Here is a 23407-nt window from a genome sequence, read left to right as displayed (position 1 = left end):
ATAGGAAACACGTACCCTTCCTCTAAGTATTTTCTTTATGTGCTATAGCTCCTATTAAATAAATACAATGCCATATGATGGGTTTTTAAATCCCTGTCATCATCTGATCATAATCATTAACAGCAAACCGGCGCTGCCGCATTCCCCGTAGCGCCCTTGACCACCTGTTGCGGGGTGTGTTTGGTTTGGCCTTTTAAAAACGTCTTAAGAGGGGCGGAGCCAAACGACGCAGCCCGTGATTACACCACAGCCGTGGACGCCATCTGTTCTGTTTTCCTTCCGTGAAATCCGACCCAGAGTAAGTACACCAAATTTAGACTCTTCCAACCGGAGCTTTCTGCGAATTTATGTCGCCCAGCCTCATTCTGCTGTGGATGTAACACTAGATACGACTGTGAATAAGGATTTAGCCTAAAATAGCTGCGAACACAGACAGGTGATTATAGACAAGCCCTCATTGCCTTACGATTATCAGACAACTGTATAAATAACAAGCATATTTGCAGTCAGGTGGTTGCATAAACCAGCTGACATTTAGTTAAAACAGGCTTATCGCACTGCAACATGATTTTTTTTAGTCCACCCAAATAGACGAGCTTATTGTGCAGGTTTGGGGAAAATATTGCATTTCTGCGATCAAGAAAGCAAATTATGTGATTATGTGCCGTACGTGCGTCCCTGTGTGTTTTCACACTGCGGGCAGTTTGGGAATATTCATAATATCTGGGAGCGTCGTTTCGATCGAGAGCACCAAATCAGATCAGGATGAGACACTGACGTGATCACATCCAGAAAACTGTTTTTAAAATTCACTTTATTCACAGAGCCAACAGTGTTCTTACTGCTGTGGCTGTGAATGTATCGATTCTCAGAAGTGCAGCATAGCCCTAACCTTAACCTGATGCGGAGGTAAACGGTAGGCAAACTTCCCTTGTGCAGAAGTTGACTGAACCTTGTGAGACTCGACCCAGTCCCAGTCCCGGGGAGGACGCCCCCTCGTACCGGAAGTGGGCGTGTCCTCCGCCCAGCAGAGGCCACCAGCCGCTCCGCCATTGGTTCCAGCTTCGCCGAGATTTTGGTTTAAATGTCTGGCGGCGTCAACAAAGCGACACGGGCTCACTCCAAGAGGTGTGTGTAACAAAAGACATTTTTACTGTAGCGGCGGCTTTTTAGTGTAGAAACATTGTAGCAGAATGGTTAGTACTTGTTACATTGTGTTACAGCCCTGCCGTGATTGTGTTACATTGTTATCTTTGAGCTTTATGCTGTGACTGTAGATTTCAGTTAAGAAAAAGGCCCAACTGAGAGCAAGCTCTTTCCAAAAAATAAAAAAAGAGACAGGATGGTGACCAAGAGGATCCGTTCGGAGTACATGAAGAAGTTCAAGGACCCCAAATGGGAGACGTACACCAGGTGTTACGAGGAGATGCTGAAGTACCGGCTGAGCCGCAGGCTGCTGGAGCACACACACAGCCCCTGGTTCTGGAGCGGCTCCGACAGCGACTCGGACAACGGAGGCGGCGCGGCGACTCCGCCCGGCAGGAGTCACGTCCGCCCGGAGGCCCAGGGGGACAGGACGGGACAGGCTGCCGAGGGCGAGGGCGTCAGGACGGACAGACAGCAGAGGCAGCATGAGACCCCGTCCAAAACCACGGTGATGGTGCCAAAGATTCCCCTGCCGGTGGAGGAAGACAATGTGTCCTCCAGGATTCCTGCAGAGCATGGTAACAACCAGCTATAATGCGCAGAAAATGTGCAGAATAATACTAGGATGTATAGAGCTGTGCCAAAAGGAGTTATGAAAGTTAAGGTGTTCATCCTGCGCTCAGGTGCCGAGGATGAAGGTGAAGGAGAGACCAGAGCTCCAGAGGAGGAGAGAGAGGAGGATGAGCAGGGGGAGGAAGAGGAGCAGAGGGCCAGCAGAAAAGGAAGTAAACACTTAATCTCTCAAAAGGAGCAAGAACAAGGTAATTAAATGTGGATTGTACTGTATGTATCAATGCATTGTATTCACAGTATATACAAGTTATCCCTGGCTTGTGGCCTGAATCAGGATCTGAAAGAAAGAGAGGAACTGAGTCTGGATCAACAGAAAATCATAATGAATATCATGCTGCTTATTGACAAATAAGATAACTACTGTACAGCTTCCAAAAAAACATTGACTTTCCTATATTCGTGTTAAATAGTGTCTATTTGACACTTGGGAAACTGTTGTGTTTAATCAAAAATTTCCAATAGATGATTGATGGGAGGGAGTGGGAGAAGTTATAATCTGGATTGTAGGAGATTTAAATGAAAATTATATAGAGAATAGACTGAGACTGAATTTTTTTCTCCCTTTTTTAAAAGTTAGTTATGTCATAACACACTTATGTGCTTATCTTGGCTTCTTTTTTGTTTTATTCACATCATTTATTTAGTTATTTTTGCTCCATATCTTTATGTGTATGTAAATGAAGATACATAAATAATTCATATGTGATTACCTGAGTGAATCGATTTAGGTGTGTTATGCTTTGTCAGCACAATATTCCAGTTACTTGATCCATTACCTCCACAATGAAAGCAAATGGGGGAAGAAAACAATAAAAATTTGTTTATAAATAATTGTTAATAGATGATGACGTGTCAGCAATGGTTCATTAGCTCGTTACAGACACAGTGCTGACATTCAGGGATGAGAAATTTTGTTTAGAAGGTTCAGCTCGATTCAAGTTTGCAAATCACAATCAGTGTCAACAATTCAATTCTGTATATCAGCTGAAATGATACATCTAATAATACCATAGGTAATAACATGAGCCTATCTTTCTCTCTGCTGAAGTGTAAAAAAAAATCAGGCATAAAAAGACAAAAAGTTGTGATATAGAATATTCTGTCAGATTACCACAACTTTAGGTTTGATTTTTTTTAAATTGTGAATGAATCAATTCAAAGTATTTCTTTCCAGTTCAGGGAATCTCAGGCTGAAGTTCGAGCCATTACACATAATTTCTAATCGATGTAACGATTTAATTTTTACATCCCCATTAGGAATGTAGATCTGCTTGTCCACAGCCTTCAGTCAAGCCGCTGGTGTGTGTTGTCTGTAGAATTGACGTGAAGGAAACCATGGCGACGGGGACTCATGCACGCCAACATCTCCTCCTGTTGTGATGCTGCTGCCCCGGTCACTTCTCCTGCTCCTGGTATCTGGACGCTGCCTAACCTCTCCTTGTTTTCTGCTCCTAGAGAGGGACCGTGGAGCCGGCCACCGACAGCAGACCAAAACCTCCAAAGGCTCCAGACCCAGCTGGCGTGCCTCGCGGGTCAGGCCCGCACCGCTACAGGTGCCCAGAGAGGACAATAAGGAGAGCCGACATCCTTTTGCCCTGTACGGCTGTGGGGAGAGGGATGCAGATATGGCGGCCAGGAAGACGCACAATGTTGGACCTGCAGCTTCCACCACAGAGGTAAGCTTTCTGCTGGAGCTTGGGGGTCGTTTAACAAGCAAAAAAGCTAAAAGAGAGAGATACAATCATACACCTGCTCATGTTTATCATTAAAACCACTTTTATTCCATGTTCATGTATGTTCTGTGTTCACATTTGGCTGTGAGAGCTTCTGCCAGGGTTTAGCTCCCTGTGTGTGTCGGTGTGCAGGAAATAGAAACACTCCCAGGCTGCTCTGTCCTTGGTACACTTTGAATTTGATTTCCATGGTGGTGAGACAGCTGTGTTTGCCAAACTGAGCTCCTCGCATTCGGGGTAGAGTTGAAGTGTTGTTCTTAACCCATGACACCTAACATTTTGTATCTAATGAACCAATAAGGAGACAGGAAGGCCTTGTTTTCTGCTCGGCAACAATCCTGACCATTCAGAATTGAACCAAGCCAGATACCAGGGGGTGTAATATTCTTTGAATCAGCCCTAAACAGTGTACTGCCTCCTCAAAATTGCAATATGAAAGCACAAAGAAAGATTACTCTGTGTTCTGCTTTATTAAAGAATTCAGTCCTCTGTCCTGCCCGCCCGTCCCTGCTGCTTCTGGTCTGTTTCATCTCTGCCTCTCTTGTCAGATCCACGAGTCGGCTCTGCGGGCCAAGACCAGGCGGGAGGTGGAGCGCCAGATCCAGACCCAGAGAGCCGAGCGCCGGAGAGCCAAATCTGCCGATGTGGACAAGAGCAGAACAAAGCTGACTCAACCGGAGTTCAACCCCTGGCTCACCGAGTACATGCGCTGCTTCTCCGCTCGCTCCCGATAGGACACACACTCACACACACACACACACACATACACAAGTAAACGCAAACACACCCCCGTCCAGAGGAAGAAAAGAAAAGGAAAGGATGCTGCTGGACCAGAAAAAATGACCAAATGGAGCCGATATTGCCTCCAGAGTTGAAATATCTACGAATGTAAACGTTTTGCAAAGACCTCTTTTAACACACACCGGCTTCGTTGTTGCTACACTTTAACTCCATTCCTCCAGAAAGGATCGACCAATCAAATCAATACAGGGAGACAGACAGATAAGTTAGAATAATGAGCGACTCATACAAAAGCAAAAAGTGACTAACGTTCAAACCCTGACATTCACGGTGTGGCTTATTTATCCAGGAATCTGCAGGCACATTTTCTGGGTGTCATAAAAATAGAAAGCCATTTTGCTAATGCACAACACAAAAAACATTGAACTGCAAAAGACCTTTATGAGAAAATGTTCTACTCGGGCTTTTAATACATTCATACAAACCCTCTCAGAATCTTCTACACACGTTACAGCCATACTTTGATGCAGATAATAAAGGTACTTGTCCCTTTAAATACGCTGACGTAGGGCGCATAGATATACGTCTACAAATTTGTACAGAGCGGGAGACGATTTGAGGGAGGATGACGGCAGATGGCACTGTCACTTATTAGATGCATCCTTTTGGTAAATACAGGAAAACAAGAAGTTGTTCAACGGTTGAATCAGTTACTATACACACACACACACGCAGGCTTTTTGTGTATTTATGCTCAGAACAAAGCATTGATTATTTGATTGATATGAAGTATAAGTATATTTAAAAGTTTTACATCTGTGATTTTTAGATTGTTTACTGCAGCGCTCTGGTTTCTGTAAATTTAATGCTTTGTGTCTTGAAATAAGGCTTGGATCACTCTCCACTGAGTGTCCCGTGGCTGTAATCATGTGGTTTAATCTCTGCGCCGCCACACTGCACTCATGTAAAATAACCACAATAACACGGCGACTTCATCTTTCATAACGCCACTGAAACCACAAAATGAACTTAATGTGTTTTTATAACAAGTATTTGGGCTTTTTACATGAAGTGATGTGACAGCAATCGATGAGCTTGGTGCTAACAGTTTATGAAAATGCATGATGTGTGAATTTTTCAAAGCCATGTGATGAGCAGAGTGTTGACGCTGCAGTGTTGTTGTTTTTTTTTTTTTTAAAGCGGTTGTGGGATCCCAGCAAGATTTTTCAATCATCGCTTGGAACGTTTTACAATACAGATTTTGTAATGTGTAATTTAACTGATTTCCCCTTTCAAACATAACAAGGGCCGCTGACGAGACTGATTGCCTTCATCAGTCAGCTGTAGAACCAAAAGTGGATGGAAGTAAAGCCAAAACCCTGATTGCCTCCGGTCGCCACTACTATTTAAAAAAAAAAAAAAAAAACTAGAGCAGACGTGGTTAAATATAGCTGTTTTTTTCTGCTTTCTGTTTTAATCTGCACATAGAGCCAAATCTCTTTGTAAATACACACTCTTGTAAATCACAATCAAATCAGCACTTTGCTAATTAGAGCAATCACTTCGCTGAAATCCTATTTGTACAGAGCATTTTGTGAACTGTTTGGATTTTCTGCTTTAGTTGTTTTGAGATGCTGATTTTTATTGGAATTTGGCATTGGACATATTTCTGTGAATGTATTTTCCCGCATCAGATAATGCTAGCTGTACTTACACACAAAAATAATAATGAGAGGTCTCAGTTTGCATTCCTTTACTTCTGGCCCTGTGTGCTTCACTCTGGGAGAACCTGCATTTTTTTTTTTTTTTTTTTTTTTTTTTTTTTTTGTTCTGCTTTGCTTTGCTGTTGCAACTCTGAGTTCAGTATTATTTCATCTCCTTCACTTTGTAATAATTACATTTTCAGTACTACAGTACAGAACAGTAGTGTTATTATTTGGTTTACTGATTATTCTGCAATCTAATAATGAGAAATCCAGGTCTAGCTTCAGCAAATAGTCTTTACCAGAGGCATTTGTGAAATTTTGTGCAATATTGTGATGCTCTAAAATAGTCGCTTCAGGGTCGTATATTTATACACATTACGGGCATTTCTTGGACAATCTCAGAAAACAGTCGCCAAACAGGGTAGATGGCTAATTAGATTCACTGATTCTTTATTCTCATATGTTTTGTTTTACCGGCTGTTAACACTGCAGAGAAATGTTGCTTTTGCTGAAGAGACATTTTACTGTGTTTCAATAAATTCACGCAGCTGTGTTTACTGCCATGTCATCAGAAATGGTTTTTCAAGGTTTACCTGTCAGTTTGTAGATGCTGAGTTTGGTTAGTGAACTCGTCATGCAGCCCGTCACTTGTACGTTGCACAGACTAGGAGAGTGTTTTCCCACATTGTCAGGATTTGAACGGGTGTAAAGGAGATGTCGATGTGGCTGCTGACTGTGGCTAAAGTGCTTTGCCCACAGGCAAATCTCTGGAGGCTGGTTTTAGAGATGAGTAGGGACCAAAAAAAAAAAAAGAGAGAGAGAGTGAGAGAGAGAGAGCTCCTGTCGCACACCCACAGCTGGGACTCGAGTTGAGTTGTGGAGTTACTTCTGATGATTCCCACATCATGAACCTGGGCTGCAGGTCGACTCAAATTCACTCCCGTTGGGTTCCAGAGAGGAAAAGTTCAAGAGCCTCTGACCTAAAGGAAAACTACTAACCACTGATGACTGGTGAAAATTTGTACATTCTGATGTTTATATTTTTAGGCTTTTAACATTTAAGATGACAGCTGTTGCGCTTGATTGACACGGTGCAAAATATTTAATAAATTAATCTCTTTTACACCTGTCTTTTGTCAGTGGTGTGTTCGTTTGTTTGTCTTGGCCAAAATTCATGCTATTCTGAAGTGTTATACACACTCAGTGGCCACCTTAGTAGGTATACCTGTATAATCTAATACAATCCATTTCAACTGGTCTGCCGTAAAGTTTCTTTTTCTAGTACCTATAATGCTCAGCTTTTCTTTCTGTCACAGTAATAGAGGTGTTCAGTTCATAGTTAGTGCTACTGCTGGACTGGACTGCATTTTATTGAGAGCTGTTTCCACTATTCTGTCCCTCCTCATGTATATAAATGGGGAGGACAAAAAATTAGAAACACCTCTCAATATAATGCAGTCCAGTACAAGACTTCTGCAAACTACAACCTCAATAATAAACACAGACTTAAATGTACACATTCTCCACAATGTCAACACAAACTGAACATTATAAACTTTGTTAAAAGGTAGAATTTATGGCAGAGCTGCTGACCTGAACTGCATTAGACTGGACAGGTGGAGCTGAGAGAGTGGCCACTGAGTGTGTGTGGCTGGTTTGCTCTGTGGTAACTGTGCATCTTGGCTGCTTGGATGTTTTGTTATCTCTCTCTCTCTCTCTATTTATGCGAGATGACTGTATAAATGGGGACCTGAGGAATCCTGTCAATTAAGAATAGGTATATAAGGAAATACATTAAACTAATTTCTTTGTTATACATTTCTCTGCTTGTGTAACTAATACAGACCTCCACTTGCTGTTATTAAAGGGGAAGTTCTTGAGGCATTAAAACTCCTTTGCTGTGGAAGCTGCTGCCTCACTTTCCCTAATTTGGGTACCTCATGTCTAATACCTGATTACTATAAGCTGCAGCCTTCTCATCGATTAGATTAGGCCTAACAGAGTGTTGGGGGAAGAACTGGGTTTTCTCATCCCATTGCAAGGTTGGCCTGGTTCCATTCTCTTGTAGTCCCCTTTCCCTCCTTCATAAATACTTGTTTTCTTGGTGAAATGGTGGCTGTGGCATCCTTTGCTCCAATCTCCTGGTTGAACCATTATTTCTTAAGAGGCCGTAACAAAAGACTTTGAGTCAAGAACTGTAACTTCTTTTTTAAAAAAATTAAAATAACAAATAGCAGTACCATTAACCCGGTCTTACAGACTTGGATCATGGTCGTGCACAGCCCTGGTGTCTCAGTGGACGGCAGAGCGTCTGCATGCAGTCGTATTGTTGACTGTTGTTCCTCTTCCTGTCATTTCTCCTTCCACTGTGTTGTGTATTTAGTCCATTAAAGCAGATGCATTATTTAAAAAAAGGCCTTTAAAAGCTCAGCCCAGCAGTAATTATATTTCAGCAGAAACATCTCCAATGGCAGAATAAAAACTGCGTCACAGACAGAACGCTAGATTGATAGGTTTTATTTTAAAAACATCTGCTTTTATCATACACAATAAATTAAAAATCCATGATGACCATAACTACAAGGGGAAAAAATAACATACATACAAATAAACAGAAGAAATGGCATAAATGCTAAACAGCAACAACCCGATGTAGAGCTGCCAAAGCCACTGTCAGATAAGACAAAGATGGAAAAAAAAAATCTTGATTTCAAATATTGTAAGTGTTTGAGGTGTGCTTGATTTAAAAGTGTAGTACATAATACAAATGATAACAGTTAAAAACACAGGGAATGACATGTCGTCTTAGTGTTGGTGGTGTTAGTACACACTGAAGTGAAGTGAAATACACCCGTAACCCGTTACAGCAAATACAACCTCAGAACAACCGTCTTCCTTGTTCAAGTCAAAAATCATCAAATATATCAAAATATAGCCGACGTCTGAGTGGTCTCAGTCCGTATTTGACACATGGCTCACTGGACTAAATAAATCAAGCACACATCAAATATTTGTACACAGTTAAAATGCATTCAGCTCGTTTTGTCGCAGCTCCGGCAGCAGTTAGTCAGTTTTTCAGTCTCATCAAAGCTCCTGAATGAAGGGCCGTGGTAGACAGGCAACAACTTGGACAAAGAACCGGTTTTACATTTTCAGATGACTCATTTAAATTTTCTGAATTTGTGGGCCGAGTGTGGTGCACATTTGAAAAATCACAAGACAGCGCTTTCGGATGATGTGTAACATTCAAAGTCCTTGGGTGGATTCAACCGAACCCGGGTCAGAACGTCTTAAGCCCCGCCCCCTCCAGTGACCTCATGACCTCAGTTGTTTTCAAAACTCCTCCTCAGACAGCTCAGTGATGCACGAGTATCTGCACCGATTCTGTCTTGCATAACGCTCCTGCCTCATTATCTCATCCCGTTCAACACTGAACAAAACAGGCTGTCGCTCCCACAGAAACTGAATGGGTTCAGTTTCTTCTTCCCTGCTCCCGTTCAGTTTCTATGGTTGCTCCATAATCCATTAGCCAGAACTGAATCAGAAGAAAAATGCCACTTTCATACCGCAGACCTTATACATGTAATAATCTGCAAAAGTCCTTAATTAAACCTGACTATCTACTGCCACTGTGGCCGTTCAGAGGCCTTATTTCAGCTCTTGTTTTATTGAATTGTAATTACATTTAACCTTACTGTAATTTTATCTCTTTATTACCTGTGTATTTATTTGATACTTTATTCTATTTTATTTCATTTTATCTACTCATTCAATTGTATATTAATTTATTCAAGCACGTTTGTCAGCCTACTCTGTCCTGTAACCTCTAGCTTGTCAAACATTTTTTTTTTTTGTTTTTACATCTCGACCCCATTGTAAAGGAGGATATCTCCTCAATTTTCATCTTTTGTGGTAAAATAAGGGCTGAATAAAGAAAACTCCAATGTGCTCAGCAGAGCAAAGACAGGGTGTCTACAGATGTCAGAATTACAGGTAAATATGATAAATAAGTGAAAAAAAAAAAAAAAAAGAGCAATACTAATGTAGAATAGGAATTTTCCCAACATGTAAGTATTGGGTTTAGTGGTAGACAGAATGCTACATGGTATATCTGATGCTGGAGAACTTGACTAAATTTGAAAAAAAAAATGGATTCATGGAATTAGAATGTTTATGTTGAAGTTAAGACCTCATTTACACAAATTTAAGACTTTTCGATGACTTTCAAGGCCTAAAATTTATAAAATGGAATTTAAGACATTTTAAGACTTTAACAGCCTGCAGACATTTTGGAAGACCTCCGCCAAGGAGTTAGATCAGATATTGCATCACATTCAGCGAAAAGGTGATTTTAAAAATACAAAAGAGCTACTGTCGACAAACAAAATCAACAGGAACCTGCTGCTGACTTTTTACAGGTTTACCAAAACTGAAAAACAAAGGAAACAAACAAAACAATGTTTATGTAGCTTGTAATCACACAGATAGACAAGCGAAAAAATCTGAATCCACAGAATCAGGGCCGGCCCGACTGACCAGTTTTGGATGCCTCATATTTTAAGATCTGGAATTAATCAGCTGGTAACAGAGACAGATAGACAGACAGGACGATCACATCATCTCACCTGTGCAGCAGGTGTAACCACACCCATCCCAGTAATTTCCAACAGACCTTGCAGGTAAACCACTGGATTATCTGGTAAAATGGGAGTTACACCTAATTACAGACAGTCGACATGACCAACCCAGGCCCCTGATTAACCTGCTGCACATGTGAGGCTCACTGTGATTGGTCAGATAATCATGTATTACTTTCTGCGATGAGCTGTTTCAGGACAAATCTTGAAAACGACTGAGGTCATGAAATCACAGCGGGGGGCCTTTCAACCTGGATCTGTATGGCTCTTCATCGGAGGGCTGTAAAACTAACATTCTCTCATAATCCTTTTAGTGCTCTATTATAAATATGTTAACCACAAGGGAGTTTGTCCTTTCTTCTTCTTATTTTTTTTTTTAAACCAATGCACGTACTTGTTGCAAACAGTGTTGCCCGTCTATACAGCCTAGAAACTGATAATAAATATGATATCTATTTTTAATCTATAGATAGTAACTCTTCATAATGAAATACTCTGATACTCTGTTTGATAAAACATGCGTCAGTCTCTATATACAGAAACACTGTACAGTCTGTACGATGCTGCAGAGGGTCAGGAGGAGGTTTGGAGCGAGAGAGAGAGAAAGAGGGAGAGAGAGAGACAGAGAGAGGGAGAGAAAGAGAGAGACAGAGAGAGAGATGGATAAAGAGGCACAGACAGGTAGGTAGACAGGTGGATGGGATGGATGGTGAGAGTAAGAGAGGAAAAGATGGAGGGAGAGAGACAGGAAAGGATGGGAGGGATCGAAGGAACAAAAAAGCACAGGAGGGAGGGATAAAAGGAAACAAGACGGGGTTTAAAATCGGGGTGGAGGTGTGGGAAGGAGTTTATGGAAAATGCGTGTCGTTACGTTGGTGAAGTGTAAATCAGCGAGCAGGATGCCGGGGCTGGTTGCTAAGAGATAACACAGGTAACGAGTGCAGAAGGTAGGAAAATCAGCAGATCATGTCTAAGTGTTGTGTATGATATGTGGGCAGCTGCTAGTGTTGAGCTTAAGCAGTGATCGTTATTGATAGATCACATTTTGACTCATTATATTGAAAAACACATGCAGCCTGGCTGATTTCCTCCACTCCAGCGACAGGAAATGAGCTCCTGACGTGCCATGTTACTGAGACATTTGGTTGTAAAGGTTTGGTTGTATAGGAGAATGACAAAACAAAATTTTAAAATTAAATGTTTTAAAAATTGGTTCTGATAAAACAGAATGGTTGAGTTGTCATTCAGTGGTAAAAGTAATGAGTTTTCATAATTTTTCTTTCTCTTCCTAGGTAGATGATGGTGGTGTGATGATGTATTTTTGGGCTCTGACGCCAAAATATTCCCTGGAAACACTGTTTATTATAATAGAAATGTATCAAAATAATCCATGAATAAATTTCAATAGAAAATCTATCAAAATAAGTCATGGATAAATTATAACAAGTATCAATATAAATAAACAAATAAACAACATAACAGTCACAATGCCGTTGAAGTGCTGCATCGGCAACTTTTTTTTGGACACTTATGATCTTTTCAATGGTTATTTTATGTATTTCTTTTTATATACATTTTTTATATTCTACTTTGATTTGTGTTACTGATTTGATACATTTTCTATTATAAATGCATACATTATTGATTGTCAGATTTTCTATTGTACTGTATTTACACATTATTGATTTTGTTAGACTTTCTATTATAATGTATTTATTTAGAAAATTTAAAAAGTTCTTCCTGGTTTAGACAAGAGTACTGTATGATGACAAATGTTTTTAATTTCAGCTTTCAACATCTAATGCATAAAGGTATGTTCAAATTGTTGAATAATTATTTTTACCATTCAAAGACATCTCAACTGTTGGGTGGATACTACGGTCGGTCAAAAAAACAAAACCTATTCATTGTTATAAACACAAGGAATAGACATACTTTTTCTGTTGTTTCTTCATGGTGCGACCGTGAATGGATTACGCTGCATGTTTCTACATCAGGGGGGTTCTTAGCAGTGGAAGTTGGATGGTACGTTTGCTAGTTTGTTGGGTGGTTTGTTGGACAAGAAGGGAAATGTAGGATGACATGCAGCCCGGTAAACGTGTAGGTAGGAGTGTGGGTGTGACAGAGAGACAAACAGGTAAAGAGAGGAAAGAGAGAGAAAAGGAGAGAGAGGGGCGGAGGAGGAGGAGTGCACAGTGGTCCAGGAAGTCTTAACACAACTTGCTAGTAATTCACACTCTGATTGGAGGGCTGGGAGGGAGGAGGGGTGGGGGTTTGGTCCAATAGTGGGGCAGGTTGTTGGGAGGCGGGCGCTCTCTGGTTGTGGCCAGAGTTACCATGGTGATGCTCAGAGTCCTGAAAGGGGGCGTGGCCGGGATGTCGTCGTTTTTTTTTTTTTTTTTCAGCTCTGCAGATACATAAACAACGAAGGTTCAAAAGGTTCAGAAGGTTCCGTGCGAAGGTCAAAGGTCAAAGGTCAGGGACGAGTCGCTACCGTAGCACCCTGAACCCAACGTTTGTTTTTGTTGTTTTTTTTTTTAGGGTCCCCTGCGTCTGTCCTTCTTTTGGTCTTCACAAACCTGCCTGGAACACAGGACACACACGTGCATACACACACACACACATATACACAGAGAGTGAGAGACAGTAAAGGTAGGATCACATGACACACCGCATGGCCGGTAGCATTTTTAGCGTGGATGTGCATGACAGGCTGACACTTCAAATGCTTCTTCGGACTGGGAAAATGTTGAAATGAGTGTTTTCCCTTCCAGCAACAAAGCACTTAACACAAACTGGGACTGCTCAGAGGCCGACAGTACGAGATGATCAACATGACCCTCCTCAACCCTGCAGCTACTCCCACAGGATGCAGATGGAAATACATTAGACTTTTTAAAGACTTTAGTAGACAGTATACAATCGAGAGACGAGAAGGACTGGGGGAAAAGAGTGGAGACAAAGGTCCTGGGTCGAATTGAAACCAAAGATGTATGTGCCTTAGACCCAAATCAGTTTTAAGTTGAGCAGTTTAGAGGTGTGGAGCTCTACAGTGACATTAAGCTGTTTAGAGACTGATAGATGGTGAGCAGATAATGACAGTATTCTCATTGTAAGGAGAACTGTTCCATCAAATTTTAGCAGCCTTTCAACACAGCTTATGCACACAAACAACAGTGTCCACCACAGGAGGGGGTGGGGGCATGTGCACATAATGTTTTGCCGCCCCAGAGCTTGAGCGGAGCAGAGTATCTGATCCTGTATTTCCTAGGCGGTGTTGTCTTGCTGCTATATTGTGACCTCAAGTGATTTGGTGTGAAAATACATAATCATCGGTGTCTCTGTGGTGACTTTGAATGAAACAACTGTGTAGCCAACTTTATTAATATGCTTTACTGTGGCAGTGTAAAAGCATTAGTAAACTACTCAGCAAGGCCCTCAATAACTGAGTGAAATATGCTAACACAAGTAATGTATGGGGTCCCAGTGGACTGGACTGAAAGCCACTGTAAAACAATAAAGCCTGAGCTGTTCACCTGAAAAAGGAGGGGGGAAAAAACGGAAAAAGGTGGTTTGCCCCCTCCGAGTTGGGAGTGAGTTACTGCCTCAAGTGGAAGAGCTGAAGTATCTCAGCATCTTGTTCACAGTGAGGGTAAAATGAGCAGGAGATTGACAGGCGGATCGGGGTGGTGGAGGTCATGAGGTCGTTGTACCGGACAGTTGTGGTGAAGAAAGAGCTGAGCGTAAGGTGCAGCTCTCAATTTACTGGTTGATCTTGATCTTCACCTGTGGTCATGAGCTCTGGGCAGATACCGAAATAATGAGATCATGGATACAAGCAGCGGAAATGAGTCTCCTCCTCAGGGTGGCTGGACTCACCCTTTAGGAGAGGGCGGGGAGCTCAGAGTAGAGCTGCTGCACTTTGAAAGGAGCGACCGACTGGGAGGAGACCCTGGGGCAGACCCAGGACACGCTGGGGGGAATATGAATCCCTGCCTGGAATCTCAAGGCGTTTCCAGCCTTGAGATTCCCCCAGGAGGAGCTGGTGGATGTGGCTGGGGTTAAGGACATCTGGGCTGACCTTCTCAACCTGCTGCCACCGTGACCCGGTGCCGGGTCAGCAGCAGAAAATAGATGGATGGATATTCAGCTCAATTGGTGGAATTCATGGGTTGTTAGCTAGCATCTACCTAACACATACATATATAAAAATGTAACCAAATTGAATACTGACATTCATCTACATCAACAAATGTAGGTAAATCACACATGAGTGAGCTAGCTGATATAACTTGAGTCATTAGAGGTTGTGTAAAGTGCAAGAAATTAGTATTGAAAGGCTGGGGGAGGGCCCCCCACCCAGCCTCCCAGACCATAGCTGCACCCCTGACATCCACACAGTGAGAAGAGTTTCGTTTAATTATGGTTGAAGTAGGATAGCTCCTCTCATTGACCCATGTTGCTGAATACCAAGTTGAGATGAAGGGTTTTTTGGAGGGAGAAGACAGAGCGATTCAGAGCAGAGGGGAATGTAAATCAGTGAGATGAGTGACAGTGGAGCAGAGAAAATGATGGGAAGCAGCGGCTGAGCGGAGCTGGCTTACAGAGCTGTGAGCAATGAGGGGAATTTCAAGTCGCTGAGCTCCACTCACAAGCTCTGACTCTGATGCCCTTTTTTATGTAAATGGCCCTGCTCAGGATGCAAGAGGAATCTCAACAAATCTGTCAGGGCAGCATAAATAAAAAAAAAAACCTGGATAAAAAACACATGCACAAACACTCAAAGACATACATACATGCATAGACACACACCCTTGCCCTTTCACCTTGTCTGTGTGTGTCACCGGGCCCGCCCACTAGCAGCCACACTCCTGGGTGCCCTGTGGCTGAGCGCGGCGAGGGGAGCGGAGCTGTCGTAACGCCGCGTCGCCGTACTGGATACCTGAACCCATCCTCTCCGGGTCCAATTCCCCTGGGAGGAGAGACACAGAAAGGGAGGGAGTCGATGTCAAGATCACCTCAAGTCCTTAAAAGTTTACATAAGGTAGAGAATAAAGATTTTTAAAACAAGAGCATTCATGTAATCCACCTAATCTGCAGTATTTCCTACACTAGTGCAACCGGTGATGTCGAGGTAAATAAAAATGCATGGAGGGGTAAACAATAACGCCCAATCAGTGAATATCATACAAACACAACTCAGTTACAACATCAGAAAAACTGATTTATACTTTTTATCCTTATAAAACTTTATCTTCATATACTTAACATTATTTTGCACAGTATGATGTACATACTGAATTTAGGTCAGATAGATTTATGTCAGATTAAAAGGGTGGGTAAGCTGAGTTTTCCTTGCATCGCGTCTTTGTGTGACACTGCTGTGCTGTTGACACTGCTGTGGTTTGGCCTCCTCATGTGACAGTCAGGCTCCCACTCTGTGTAAAATGTAAAACTCCCTGACTTTTCCATGGTTTTCCATGACTAAAACATTGGATCTCCATGATCTTTATGAATGTGACACAACTTTTTTTTCCTTGACCAAAATTTTAAACTCTAGATTCAGATTACAGTTAATTTTCTATTTTACTCTGCAGGTGAACTGAAAACAATGTGAAGACAATTGGGAAATAAATGTAATCTTTGCTGAATAAATAGCAGATTTTTTTTTTCAAAACTGAGGCTGATGATATTGACTGTATTTTGGGATGAAGTTGGACATTTCTATGTATTTTTTAATCAATTTTATTTTATTTACTTTTTAATTTTTCCCAAGCAATTTTATTTAGTTTCAATTTTTGTGTTATATATGTTTGTGTATAGTTATCATATATGTTCCCTGAAAAACTGATAACGACAGTGTTACCAAAAAAAATGAGGCAGACAAAATTCCACAATATTCCATGACTTGTATGAAGAACTGTCCCAAGAATTCTTTTTTTTTTTTTTTTATAGTTTGGGTTTGAGTAAGAAGGTATTGTAAATGTTTTTCACCACAACATAGTGTGTTTTTAAATATTGTACATATTGTATTATGTTGTTGTTCTAGGATGCCTAATGACATCTGGCAAAGCAACTGTTGATGAAAGCTAGCCAACTCGGGTAAATTTCCTGTTTTATGTTGATTAATGTACATTGAAAGAAAGAAAGAAAGAAAGAAAGAAAGAAAGAAAGAGGCAGAGGATTAGAGTTACAGTTAGTGGTGCTGATTAGAGTTCATACCTGATTCTATCTTGTTGAGAATTTTCCGGGCACATTGGACAAAGGCTTCCTCAACATTTTCCCCTGTTAGAGCGCTGGTCTCAAGGAACATCAACTCTGAAACACACACACACACACACACACACACACACACACACACACACACACACACATAATCAAAACAGCATTTTCCTCCATACATTCATAAGCCAATTATCATTCATTCATTCATTCATCTTCAACCACTTATCCCAGCACTCATAAGGCAGAAGGCACCAATTATCATCATCATCTCACAAATATTCAAAAACACATTATTGTCATGCACCATGTACACACACACGGCACACAGCCATCAATACTGTCAGCGCACACCTATTCTTGTACACACCGCGGCTCAACCTCACTGTCATGGGACACACAAACACACACACACACACACACACACAAACCCATCCAAGCAACTTCTTATGTGCAGTGTGAGAGCCCATCTTCTTAAAACTTTCAAGGAATGTTAGAATCACCAGAAAGCAGCCTATGTGTAACCTAAAATATGATTTAAAAATACTAAAATATCATGAAACACATGACCGACCAAAGAGTTGCGTGTGTGTCGGAACACGGTGACACGCCGTTGTCATGGATACGGGTACTCGCATGGAAGACTTGTACCTTCATTACTCAATCATAATGAATCATAATCAGGCAGCATTGCTTGCTGCCTGATCCGACATCAGTCGCCACCATGCAGGGATATTTTTCAGCTACAGGACGAAGAAAACGACTGCGTGGATTTCAGCAGCAAAATCCTTCATAGATTTGTGTCACTTTTAGACATACGGGATAAATAATACATAGGTAATTAAATCCTGTCCCAAAATAAATCCCTCTGATCAAATCGTACATCGTAAATCATACTCCACTACAGATTACTGATTATATGCCCTAAAATGTAATTTAAAGTATTCCATTAGATTACTTAAGTTAGTTAAAGTATCCTAAATACTTTGGATTACTTTCAGAATACTTCAAAATTTGCCCATTTGTCTAGGTCAGTCTGAATGTGGTCAACACTTGCTTTTGGTAATGACTTTATGACTTTCTTCAGACAAAAAGGTTATGCAAAGTCAGTTTTCCTTTACTTTTCTGATGACTTTTTTTTTCTTGCCACTTGTTATGAGAGTATCGCAGAGACAGCCTGCTGCCCGTACTATTCCCATAATATTCCTAAAATATTTCTATGTTCATTCGGAGGCATCTGTGCTCCTAAAAATACACCAAAGACCAAGCCACCTGTACAACAAAATATTTTGAGAAGCGACTACAGATATAGTTTTTACTGTGGATGTTTGCTCCCATTGGGCCATCCCCCCTGTTAAAAAATAAAACATCACCTGCTGTGTCCTGGCTGTGTGGCTCCTCTGCCAGTGTTGTATGTGTGTGTGTGTGTGTGTGTGTGTGTAGCAGCCTGACAGGTGCTTTGCGCTTTTTTAAAATCCATTTATGGGAAATGTGCATTCCTCATACGCACTCTAACTGTAATGGAATACAGTTACTCATATTTTTTAAATTGTAAATATGTAACGCCGTATGCCGTTACTCCCCAACCCTGCTCCTACCGTTCTCCTGTGCAAAGCGCGACGCCTCCAGGAACGTGACCTCCCTGTCGGCATCCAGGTCCTTCTTGTTCCCACAGAGGATGATGACTATGTTCTGACTGGCCAGCATCCTGGCATCGCTCAGCCATGTAGTCAGAGCGTTGTACGTCTCACGACTGACGGGGAGACAGAAAGAGAGAGAGACAGAGAAACGGGTTAAATATTGCGCAGGGGGGTAGGAGTTGCCTCTTAACTTGAGTTGGGTGGAAAAAAGCTCAGGGACGGGCGTGAGACAGATGACAATCTTCACTCCGGTTGTGTGGCTGACTGATTTACCTGGTGATATCATAGACCAGCAAGGCTCCTGCTGCTCCTCTGTAGTAACTTCTAGTCACAGACCTGACAGACACACAGATAATTACACACATAAAGTAGATAAGACGGGCAGGCAGACAGATATTATTAGAACTGTGACTCACAGCCAGGCCAACACAGTGTTTCGATAAAAAAAACCCATAAAATCTACATTTTGCATTCTGACTGTTCCAAAAAAAGGATCATCTGAATGCCTTGTATATGGAATAAATAATGCCAGTTTTTGTCAAAACACAAAATATATTACAAAATGGCCATATATAATGTGAACATTTAACTCAAGGCATCCATGATATTTAATGATCAAAACTGTCACAACAAACATGAAAAGGTATTTTTCTGTGTTACTTCCATCTTTCATAAACCAGTAAATGTGGGAAAATTAGATTTTAATAATTAGTTTTCTGGTATGAAAGGATTAACTGTTGTGTCCAAAATGTGTTGAGAAGCATGAAAGTAATTGGGTTTCACTGTGCACAAAATCAACTCGGTAATGGCAAAAACCATTTCTGCTTAATGGAGGCCATCCAGAATCTATGAGCACTAAGAGGAACTGAGCAGCTCTAATTACATCTATTATCAACACATCTACTTTTAATCTGACATCTGATGTTGCAAAATTTGGAAGTAATGTTTTGTATACAGTTTAAGTCACCTTTATTTGAGGATCATATATCGCACAACTGTGGCTCGTAGGAGTATTCACCACCACTGATGTTATGTGCTGTTTTTTGAGCAACATGTTTACTTCAAAATCTACTTATTTTGCCTTTTTCTATGCAAAAAGTTTTATTCTATCCTTTGCCAAGTGATATTTTTACTGGCCCGGCATGACGTAAGCTGTGGTGCTGTGAACATTTGTTTATCTCTGCTATCAACAGATTATAACAAAATAACAATTCATTATTTGTCATGTTAACACCTAACAGGCTGGAGGCGAAGCTTATCAGGTCGCTGTGTCCTTCAGGAAGCTTGGCCCCGTGTGTTGTTTATCGTCTAATAGTGTCCTACCTGAACCTCTCTTGTCCTGCAGTGTCCCAAATCTGTAGTTTGACCATTTTGTTGACCACACTGATGATCTTAGACCCAAACTCCACTCCGATGGTGTGGTTGGATTCATCCTTAACTGGAAAAACAGGACAAAACAAAATATGCAATCATGTCATTACCATTAAACCACTGTAATACAAAGGTATAGGATATTACAGCAGGACACCAGTTGGCTTTTATTGTTACTCTAATCATCTACAGTGTGTATCAGCTCACCCTTAAATGTAATGAACAATTGTAACATAAACATGTAATACAATAACCCTTAACTCTGACTTTCACTTAACAATGTAGAGTAACTCTTGGGCCACACTTTAAACAACCTATATACTATTTTTGACATAAATCTTATCAACTCAACAACCTTCAGCACACCGCAATCACAATCCTGACCTTGACTGAAAATTGTGGCCCAGAATAGGCCTAGAAACCAAGTTACTCCTCAACGTATTGACCTAGTCACACATAAACCATATATATTATCTAAATAATGCATTTATAACCCCAGATTAAGACTTACTCTATAAAAATTAACAACAATCTTAGCAGCTGCCACAGCAGTATGAATTTAACCTTGCCTTGGATCTGTGGGTTAGGTGAAAAGGGTAAAAAAAAAAAAGGTATGACACATGATTAAACCACAAACACAACGTAAAAAATATGAAGTTTTCACTACACATTATGCACTGTATAGTAAAATCTCTCGAGAAAGTTATTGTCTCCAAACTGCACAAATGAGCTGAGTACACCACAGTACTGCAGCGTACATTACAGTGAGGACTTAAACATCGATCTGCTGCCTGAGAGCTACCACTGAAAAAGAAACAACAAAGAGTGTTACTGATTGCCAGGACCCGTAACCTGTGTTTAAACATTAGTAGACCACAGTGCGGTAACCGTAATAAACAAGTCAGAGATACTGTCGGGGAAATAAACAGTAAACAAACAGTAAATAATGCACAGTGTGCTAAACCTCTGACTGACTTACATCTCTTCTCTATAAACTGGTGCAGCAGACAGGATTTTCCTGTCCCGGCATTCCCAATCACCAGGAACTTAAACAGGAAATCTGCAGAGGGAACATACAAATCATGATGCTGACACACACACACGCACACACTCCCACACACACACACACACACACACACCAGGAAATACAACAGAACACAACTGAACAAAAGCAGAATTTAACAAAACAGACTATATTCAAATAGAATAGAATAGAATAAGCACATTAAAATGAGTCGTTTCACTATCCAGCAGTTATCAGAATGACTCAAATCGCAATAACTCATATGACTTCTGTAATACAAGCAACTAAAAGCGCTTTTTTATTATCTTTTATTATCTTCATTATTTTTACACATATATCTTTTTTATTATCAGCTGTGGGAATATAAACCCACCACGCCCCATGGGCTGTAAAGTAGTTTACTCAGCAGACTAACACGTCTAATAAAGTACACCTGAAATCATCATCATCATCATCATCATCATCATCATCATCACCACCTCACTGGAAACTTTTGAGTCCACAATATGTAACACTGTGTCACATTCTTGTGGGTAAATGAACAGTAAACCTTCCTCATTGTTATAATCGTCGTCACCTATTATTCCCACAACACAAACTAAATCACAGTCAGACAAGAATTAAAAATTAACAATAAGTAAGGGCAAGCTTAGCAGCCTCCACACTAGTATGAATGGTAGAAGGATACAAGGATACAAGGATACAAGGAAGTTTATTTGTCATTATACAACAGGTTGAATAATGAAATTAAAGTGTGGTTCCCTCTTGATTGATTAATTGATTGTATAGAAAATAAAATTATTAAACATGGAGGAGTGCAGATGGTGCTATACAAGTTAACCAAGCTTAAGATCTGTTGGTTTTGTATTAAAACTAGACAATAAAGGGTAAGTCACATCATTAACACCAGCTATTAACAAACTAAATGTAAAAAATAACAGCAATAACAATAGGCCCTTCTCCCTAAGGGAGGGCTCGGGCCTAATAAAGTTTTCTACATACATTGTGCCCTGTGTAGTAAAATCTCACAAGGGTCTTTGTCTCTTGTTTATTTCCCATGAATCAGGAAGCGTTAAACAAAGCCTTCCTCATCATTATCATCATCATCATCATCATCATCATCACCTCCCTGTAAACTTTGGTTTCCAGAGTATTTCACACTGTGTCACATCCCTGGGCATACATGAACTGTCAGCCAAGCATTCCTCGTTGTTATCATTATAATCACCTTTTATTCCCACTACACAGACTAGATTATAGCCCATATGGTGCAGTCAGACCTTCAAGTCAGCTCTATTAGCACCCCCACCACCACCACCATCATCATCATCATCCCCAGTCAAATTCCCAGGTGTCAGCTGCCTGTCTAATGTTAGCTCATCGTTTTTGGCCTGCACACCTACAGTAAACAAGTCAGGACCGCATTACCTTCGCACCTGAGGTTGACATGGCAGTTTAAGACACATGGGCCAGGCTAGCTGCCCCGGGCGACGGCTAGCTTAGCCTGCCAGCTATTTGTTTACCATGAGAAAGCCGTATCGATAACATTACACCTGCCCCATCCCGGCTGCGGGACTTTGCGGTGGCCGAGCCGCGTCAAGCCGCCCTCCTTACCGTAAGTCTCCGACATCGCCGGCGTGGCGTTACGACGACAACCGTCTCGTTTTCTCGACACAAATCAGAGAAAACGGGGGAGAAATACGGGCTGACAAATGGATGAAATGCAAAGCAACTCGCCCAACTGATAATTTCCGCGGACACCAGCTGATTTTTTTCCCTGCGACTTCCCGTACACAGTGTTTTCCTTTCAAAATAAAAGCCTCCCTCTCCCGCATACAGCTAGACTGAGGGCAGCGTGAGCTCCTGTTATCTTTGGGGTCAGTTTGAACTCACTGGATGTTTAACATCTCTAAATACATGATTTACTCATTTTTGCCTCATATTTAATGCCTTTTCCTAATTTACTGGAGACAAATGGAAGCGGAGAAATATAACATAAATGATGATATATTTTCAATGTGCTGTACACATTTCATACACATCAGTGTTTTTTCTTTGCATCAATATGACCCCAGGCTTTTTTTTTTTTTTTTTTTTTTTTTTTTTTTGGCTGTGTAAAAAATATGACAAATATCAACATTTTACACAAACATTTGTTTTAGTTTGTTTGGATGGCACTGAGGAACTATAACATGTCATTTATAGTCTTCAAAAAACTTCCCTCTGCTTTAGGGTCATAACCAAACATAATCATACCTGTGGTAGCGCCAGAACCACTGATAGTTAATGTGACATTTGAGAGGGAAAAACATGATTTCCACAAGAACTTGGACTTAAAAGTGGGAATGTTTTATTTAAAAATGTGTTTTGGTAGTCAACAAGACACATAAAAACTGTGAGACTGTGAAACTGGAAACTGTGAATTTCCTTCGGGATGAATAAAGTATCTAACTAACTAACTAACTAAAGTACCCGATACACAAATTTGGTTAACAACTTTAATTCTAAAATTATCAGTTTAAATTACTGATAACTGTCAAACAAAACAAAACAA

The 23407-nt window shown here is 40.9% G+C and overlaps 2 protein-coding genes across 6 annotated transcripts; one reads left to right on the top strand and one right to left on the bottom strand.

The window, feature by feature from the left end:
* Positions 1-225: 225 nt before the first annotated feature.
* ccsapb (centriole, cilia and spindle-associated protein b) lies at positions 226-7082 on the top strand. 3 transcript variants are annotated; one of them, XM_030047340.1, is made up of 6 exons: positions 226-298; positions 972-1128; positions 1336-1724; positions 1830-1967; positions 3235-3455; positions 4061-7082. In XM_030047340.1, exons 2-6 carry the CDS (start codon positions 1085-1087, stop codon positions 4244-4246), a joined length of 978 nt encoding a protein of 325 aa, XP_029903200.1. In that variant the 5' UTR covers positions 226-298; positions 972-1084; the 3' UTR covers positions 4247-7082. The 3 variants fall into 3 exon arrangements, with proteins under 3 accessions (XP_029903200.1, XP_029903194.1, XP_029903209.1); XM_030047334.1 differs by having other exon boundaries at positions 240-298; positions 940-1128; XM_030047349.1 differs by lacking the exon at positions 226-298 and adding an exon at positions 313-436.
* A 1378-nt stretch (positions 7083-8460) lies between these two features.
* On the bottom strand, positions 8461-22621 carry rab4a (RAB4a, member RAS oncogene family). Of its 3 annotated transcripts, XR_003927953.1 has the most exons (9): positions 22468-22621; positions 20809-20889; positions 19782-19896; positions 18732-18794; positions 18417-18571; positions 16819-16914; positions 15423-15568; positions 12111-13179; positions 8461-12009 (listed from the first exon to the last, which is right to left on the bottom strand). XR_003927953.1 is itself a non-coding variant. In XM_030047439.1 (8 exons), exons 1-7 carry the CDS (start codon positions 22481-22483, stop codon positions 15453-15455), a joined length of 642 nt encoding a protein of 213 aa, XP_029903299.1. In that variant the 5' UTR covers positions 22484-22621; the 3' UTR covers positions 8461-13179; positions 15423-15452. The 3 variants fall into 3 exon arrangements, 2 of the variants coding, with proteins under 2 accessions (XP_029903299.1, XP_029903310.1); XM_030047439.1 differs by having other exon boundaries at positions 8461-13179; XM_030047450.1 differs by having other exon boundaries at positions 8461-13175.
* Between the last annotated feature and the right edge of the window lie 786 nt (positions 22622-23407).

This window comes from Myripristis murdjan, chromosome 3, assembly GCF_902150065.1.
Source record: "Myripristis murdjan chromosome 3, fMyrMur1.1, whole genome shotgun sequence".
Classification (NCBI taxonomy): Eukaryota; Metazoa; Chordata; class Actinopteri; order Holocentriformes; family Holocentridae; genus Myripristis; species Myripristis murdjan.
This window is presented reverse-complemented; position numbering and strand designations above follow the sequence as displayed.

What these genes read in the sequence shown, in the direction of transcription:
- ccsapb (XM_030047340.1), top strand. Translation starts at nt 1,085, where the DNA reads ATGTCTGGCGGCGTCAACAAAGCGACACGGGCTCACTCCAAGAG. An exon ending in ACACGGGCTCACTCCAAGAG is followed by an intron (nt 1,129 to 1,335) that starts GTGTGTGTAACA and finishes AAATAAAAAAAG; the next exon opens with AGACAGGATGGTGACCAAGA. An exon ending in CAGGATTCCTGCAGAGCATG is followed by an intron (nt 1,725 to 1,829) that starts GTAACAACCAGC and finishes TCCTGCGCTCAG; the next exon opens with GTGCCGAGGATGAAGGTGAA.
- rab4a (XM_030047439.1), bottom strand. An exon ending in CTGGTCTATGATATCACCAG is followed by an intron (nt 18,572 to 18,731) that starts GTAAATCAGTCA and finishes TCTCCCCGTCAG; the next exon opens with TCGTGAGACGTACAACGCTC. An exon ending in GCGCTTTGCACAGGAGAACG is followed by an intron (nt 16,915 to 18,416) that starts GTAGGAGCAGGG and finishes TGTGTGTTTCAG; the next exon opens with AGTTGATGTTCCTTGAGACC.